We start from the raw sequence: 6,026 nt of genomic DNA on the forward strand, positions 1-6,026 counted from the left end.
CAGCCCTCCCACCTTGCCTCCTTGTCCCCAAAGCCACCAGTATGCAGAGAGAAGGCAGGACCAGGTATTTTATTGCTTCAGATCCAAGGAGCAATGCCAGGGATGTCTTGAAGGGAGGGGGACAAGGAATGAAGCCTGGCTTAGCAGACACAAGGCTGGGGGCAGTTGGCTGAGCGGGACCAGCCATGGGACCACTCATGTTGATGGGTGGGACATGAGGCGTGTTTGGGTCAGCAGGGACATTGCCAGGCATGTTGGTGGGGACAATGCTGGGGACTTCCAGGCAAGGGAGGCTGTGTGCTGGGCACCTGGGGCTCAGACAAAGAGCTTGTTGTAGCAGGGCTGGCAGTACATCTTGTCGTCGAACTCGCGGAAGGTGCCCTTGTGCAGCTGGCCCAGGCAGTAGGTGCAGATGAAGTGCTCGGGGTGGTACCTGCGCCCCGCGGCCGTGATGCAGCGCCCGGTGACGGGGTGGCCGCAGCCGTGGCAGACGGTGCCCTGCCGCTGGTGGAAGTGCAGCTCGCAGTAGGGCCTCCCCTCCAGCTCGAAGAAGGACCCGCCGGTGAAGCTAGTCAGGCACTCCTGGGGGAAGAAGAGGGGAAGGCTGGCATGGCCCTGGGAACATCCCCATTACGTGCATCCCCGCCGTCCCACTCACCGTGCACACGAAGCACTCGGTGTGCCAGACACCCTGCAGGGCTGACAGGTACTTGTCCATGACGGGGCGCTCACAGCCCTGGCATTTGGGGGCGAACATGGCCAGGAAGTCCTGGTGGCAGTACGGCTTCCCATTGCGCTCCAGGAACCCTGTGGGGAGGGAATGGGGATGGGGATGGGCACCCACCTGGGGATGGCTCACACTGGGGACAGTGGCACGTGGACATGGTGGTATCCAGGATAGGAGGTGAGGGAGAGATCACGGGCAGCTCAGATGGGGCAATAAGTGCAAGAGCAAGGGAGACTTGGGATGGGGGCAGGATCCCCGCACCTGTTCCTTGGGACATACCCTCATCTCCAAACACCTTCCCACAGTGGGCACAGAAGAAGTGCTCGGGGTGCCAGGTCTGCTCCAGGGCCGTGAGGACTTTCTGCAGGAAAAGCCAAGGTGAGGGGGCCGGTGGTGGCCAGGAGGGGTGGCGGGGGAGGCCGGGGGGTCACTCACTCACCTCGCGGATGGGGCCGGCGCAGTAGGCACAGCGTGGGGAGAAGGCCTTGTGATAATCCTCCTCACAGAACGCCTGCCCTCCCTGCTCGAAGAAGGGCCCCTTGTCCAGCTCCTGCCTGCAGCGGGCACAGGTGAAGTGCTCGGGGTGCCAAGTTTTGCCCAGGGCTGTGAACACCTGCGAGGAGGAGGCACGGGCGCTGTGAGGGCAGCTCCAGGGGAAGCCCAGGGGTGCCGGGCTGGCGGCAGGGGCTCACCTTGCCAGCGATGGGCTTGCGGCAGGCGGCGCAGACGCCGGCGGGTGCGGCCGTGATGCCCAGCTCCTGCAGGTCCCGCGTGAGGCTGTCCAGCATGTTGTCCAGCAAGGACTCCGTGGGCACCCCGGCTCCCTGCCCTGCAGCTGCCAGCTGCCGGGAAGGAGGATGGTGAGGTTTGGGTGAGGGCCAAACCCCCAGCCTGGTGCCCCAGGGCCAAGGCTCACCTTGCTCTCTGTGTGGCCCAGGTCGGCCAGGAGCTCATCCAGCTGCCGGGACGCCTCCGTGTGTGGAGGTGAGGGGAGCAGCGGCTTTGGGACTGGCACAGGGGTGCTGGACATGGCAGAGAGGGGAGATTCTGTGGTATCCACCCCATGGCCAGGACCAAGACCCCCTTCTACCCCTGCCAGCACAGCTCTTTCCCACAAGCCCCTGCAGGGAACACTGCAGGTATGCAGGACACAATCTGTCCCAGGTGACCCTGGATGGCAGATCCCAGCAAGGAATGGACAGCCCCAGATGGCTCTGCCCTCCCACGGCTCTTTTTACCTGTACACTGAATCCAAACCTTCTCCTGGAGGCTGAGCTTGAGGTGGCAGTGGCACCTGAAAGGACAAGCCCTTGTGGCAGAGCCCTCAGGGTGCTCCCCTGGCAGCTTCCCCTGCCCAGCTCCACCACCCCATCATGAACTGAGGGGTCTCTGTGCCCAGGCATTACCTTCAGGCTACCATGCTGGGCATCCTGGCTGGAGCTTGGTCGCTGCAGCACACGGTCCTTGGAGGCCAGGCAGGAGCTCTGCTCCAGTTCTGCCAGCAAAGCATCTGCACAGAGACACCTGGGTCAGGCCCCACCAGCTGCACACCCTGCGGTGTTGTACCACTCCCAAAATCTCAGGAGCAAAAGGAGGGTCACAGCAGGTCCTGCTGGCCAGCTGCCAATGCCCCAAGGGGCCCTGAGCCCACTTCCCGAGGTCCCCATCCCAGTCCAGGATGTGCCCACCTTCCCGAATAGTGGTAGTGGGGCAAAGGGTCCTGCTTCCCTATACCATCCCTGGCCAGCAAAGAAACCTCTGCCAGTTCTCAGCTTGACCCAGCATAAGCCCTGGCAGGGAGAAGCTCACCCTGGGCCCATCCTGCGTGTTCAGAGCACCACTTCCCCCAAGGTGGGCCGAGCACTTTTCCTTTCCGTTTTCGCCTCTCTGCCTTGGCTGTCCCTCACACAGGGAGGGACAATTTGTTCCCCTTAAACAGGGAATGCCCCCAGCAGTGTGGCTGCTTCCCTGACCCCAGCTCCCCCACCCTAGACCAGGGATGGCTCCCAGCTCCCGCTGGGTTGCGGCGCTGCCACAGCCCATTTCCTGCTCTCAAGCTCGCTCCGTTTTTGGCCAAGTGCTCGCTCAACCACCGGCCCCATCAGTGCCTTGGGATGGGGGAGGCACAGGAGGGAGCAGGGCTCCATGGCTGCCCATCAGCGGCATCTCCTCCCAGTCCTGAGGTACAGGAAGGAAAAGGCTCCCCAGAGGTGCCAGAAATGTGACCCCAAGCCAGGCCTGGCTGCAGGATCAGCTCCAGAGAGGCCCAACTTACCCAAATCCTCCATCCTGCCTTGGTGTGGGGTCCCAGGGCAGGGGCAGCACCCCGGGGTGCTGAGATGGCAGAAGAGGCTGCGCTGGCTCTGTTCCGGTCTCGCCTCCGCCCCTCACGCCGGGGTTTGTCACCCAGGGTTTCCTTTGTGGGCTGCGTGCCTCACACCACGTGTGACCGGCACAGCTGGGGCACAGGGAGCCACAAACAGCCCGGGCTGGGGCTGCAGAGGAGAGAAACTGGCCAATGGGCTGCCCAAGGAGCTCCAGAAGCCAAGATGTGGATGTCCTGCTGACCCAAGCCCTGTCCAGAAGCCACTGGCCACATGTGACAAGGGATGGCGTCCCTGTGCTGGGTGGAAATGGATTTGTAGCAGCATGATGGAGCAGTGCTGTCATATTCCAGCAGAACCTTGCCTTTGGGGGACGCTTCTGGAGCCTCATCATCGATTTCCAGGTAACAGCAAATCCCTTTTTGGCAGGGAAATCTCCTGGCACTGCTGGGAGCAGGCAGTGGATGTGGAAACAGCTCTAAGGGACTGGGGGAATGTTAATGCCAGAGGTGGGTGCACTTGGCCTAGCGTGTCCTTTGGGCCCTTGTTTGGGTGTTTGGAGGAGGCAGCACCTGGTAGGTGACCAACATCTCTGTCACCTTGGCCACCAGCCCTGCCAAAGTGTCACCAGGTCCTGGCTTGGCTCCTCTAGTCCAGCCAAAAAAACCTTGGGAGCAAAGGTTAAGAGCCACAGACTCCATCCTCTCTGTGAGGAGGCGGCAGCACCCACACGGGTCAGGCTGGCCCTGCCTTGGCCCCGCTCCTGGGCACTGCTGAGCCCCCATGGGTGGCACGGGCTGGAGCTGAGCCCCTCAAGCTGCCACCTCAGGTGTCACGCCATTCCTGACACCATTTTGTCACCTGCTCACAGCAGGGACATCCAGCCCAGCCCTGCCTCAGGAAAAGGCCCTGGGGTCACCAACCCGCTGTGTCCAGGCCTCTTTCAGGCCAGGGATGCTGAGAGCCACCCAAAGCCCAGAGGAGGCACTGCTGGTGTCACAGGCTGCTTGCCGATGGGATCCTCGTGTGAGGCATTTCCCTTTCTCACTCAACAGAACCTTCCTGCCTGCAGAAGGTTTTGGGTTATTTTTAGCTTTCTCAGTGATTTAGTGATGTGTGAGCCCCAGTGCGCACGAGCATCTGGAGCTGGAACCTCTGAAAACTTGTCCTTACAGAACCCAGAGGCCAAAGGCTGAGCTGTGCCCTGCCCTGAGCTCTGCTCCCCTGTTCTAATGAGGATTAAATGACCCCAGCCTTGCCTGCAGAGGGGAAATCAGTCATGACAGTGGCAGGGGGCTGACAAAAAGCAGGGACAGGAGGAATCCCTGTGCAAGGATCCCGAGGTTTGCTTTAACTTTCAGGCAAGGACATTCTCCTCCTTCCCAGTGTCTGGGTCAGGGGAATGTGGTCCTCCATAGTGAGGAGGTTTATTAGCAGACTCTCAGGAACTGTTGGACACACTTGTTTTCTAGGAACATACCAGAGCTCAGGACTTGAAAGGCAGAAGCAGAAAGGATTTGAAATGCAGAAGAAGGAAGCAGCAGGCGCTCAGAGCCCTCTCACTGGTGGGAACCAGTTCGGCAAACAGGATTTTCCAGCTGAACGTTGCGGGCTCTTTGAACCCCTGTGATTTTTGCTTTTTGTCTCCCGAGGGAGGATGAGGAGCACCTTGTTCTGGGGAAGTGTTACCCTTTGTTCTCCTGTCATAAAACGGTGGGTAAGACCAGCCAAACCCTCCGCTCCAGAGCAAGCACACCCCGGTCCTGTTCCCCAAGATCCTGGCCTGGTGTCACATCCCGCTGCAGCCAAGGCAAGGGAATACTGTGTCAGGACCAGTCCAGGTCCAAAAGCCTGGACACCGAGGCGGCTGGGACAGCAGGGAAGGGGACAGAGTGGCTACCGTGACAAAACCCGCTCCCGGGTGGCCTCTTCAGCGTCTGCGGGGGCGAAGTTTTGGGGTTTTCGTGTGGGTTTAATGTGTTAGTGCAGTTCCTGTGGGACAATCAGGCGGTGCTGAGGTTGTTTTGGGGAGGGACTCAGGCCGCGGAGGCCACGGGCACGGCCGCCTCCGCACAACCGCTCCCGTGGTTCCTGCCCAGGGGCCGTTCGGGGCGGGGACACAGCCGGGAACGGGAACTACAACTCCCGGCAGGCACCGCGCATGCGCGGCCGCGGGACGGAAGCGGGCGGGGCCAGGGCCGTGTGCCCCGCCCCCCTTGCGCCGGCCACCATTTTGTCACCGACTTTCACCCGCCGCCCGACGGGGCGTTTTTTTTTTTTCTTAAAGGAGAAGCGGTAGCAAAAAGCGGCCCGGCCGCCAGGCCCCGCTGGTACTACGGGCGGCGCCGCAGCCCCGCGGCACGGATCAGCCGCGTGGGGCGGGGCGGCGAACGGCTTCTCCTGCCAGGCCTCGCCCGAGGGGCAAAGGGGCCCGGGGGCAAGGCGGAGGGGCGCAGGCAGCGGCGGCGGTAGGGAGCCCTGCGGTGCCGGGAGCCGGGCGGCGGCCGCGCGGCGGACGGGCGGTCCGGGCGGAGGGGCCTGCGGGGCGGCGGCCGCGGGGGCCGCGCTCGAGTGGGCGCCGAGCGGGGCCGGCCGGGGGGGGAGCGGGAGCGCGAGCGCAGCGGCCGTGGCAGCGCCTGCGCGAGAGGCGGCGCGAGTCCGGGGCGCGCGCGGGAGCAGCGCGCTGATTGGCCGCTCGGCGGTGTGGGGGGCGGGCCCCGCCCCGGCCGGGCCGCCCATTGGCCAGGCGGCGCGCGAGCGGCGGGGAAAGGCGTGAGCGCGGCGGGCGGGGGCACTCGGGCCTGGGGGGCAGGGCCGTAGTCCGGGTCCCGCCCGCGGATTGGTGGTCGCGGACAGGGGGCGGGGCGCAGGGGCCGCGCGTGAAGGCGGGCGGCGGGCGCTGATTGGCCGCGGGCGGCGGGGGCGGGCGTGCCCGGCCGAGGGTGGAGCGCGGCCGTCCCGGCCCCGCCGCCGCC

General features: G+C 63.9%; 1 protein-coding gene across 1 annotated transcript; it reads right to left on the reverse strand.

Moving 5' to 3' along the window:
* Positions 1-50: 50 nt before the first annotated feature.
* Positions 51-5,574, reverse strand: LPXN (leupaxin). Its single transcript, XM_053946813.1, has 10 exons — positions 4,532-5,574; positions 3,003-3,350; positions 2,134-2,237; positions 1,966-2,021; positions 1,644-1,749; positions 1,420-1,569; positions 1,167-1,340; positions 1,007-1,088; positions 659-807; positions 51-582 (listed from the first exon to the last, which is right to left on the reverse strand). Exons 2-10 carry the CDS (start codon positions 3,013-3,015, stop codon positions 316-318), a joined length of 1,101 nt encoding a protein of 366 aa, XP_053802788.1. The 5' UTR covers positions 3,016-3,350; positions 4,532-5,574; the 3' UTR covers positions 51-315.
* Between the last annotated feature and the right edge of the window lie 452 nt (positions 5,575-6,026).

This window comes from Vidua chalybeata, chromosome 6, assembly GCF_026979565.1.
Source record: "Vidua chalybeata isolate OUT-0048 chromosome 6, bVidCha1 merged haplotype, whole genome shotgun sequence".
NCBI lineage: Eukaryota > Metazoa > Chordata > Aves > Passeriformes > Viduidae > Vidua > Vidua chalybeata.

Bases quoted from the DNA above. Each gene is read 5' to 3' on its own strand.
- LPXN (XM_053946813.1), bottom strand. The intron at 1,750-1,965 runs GTAAAAAGAGCC...TGCCATGTCCAG, and splicing joins GGTTTGGATTCAGTGTACAG to CACCCCTGTGCCAGTCCCAA. The intron at 1,570-1,643 runs GTGAGCCTTGGC...CCTTCCCGGCAG, and splicing joins TGGGCCACACAGAGAGCAAG to CTGGCAGCTGCAGGGCAGGG.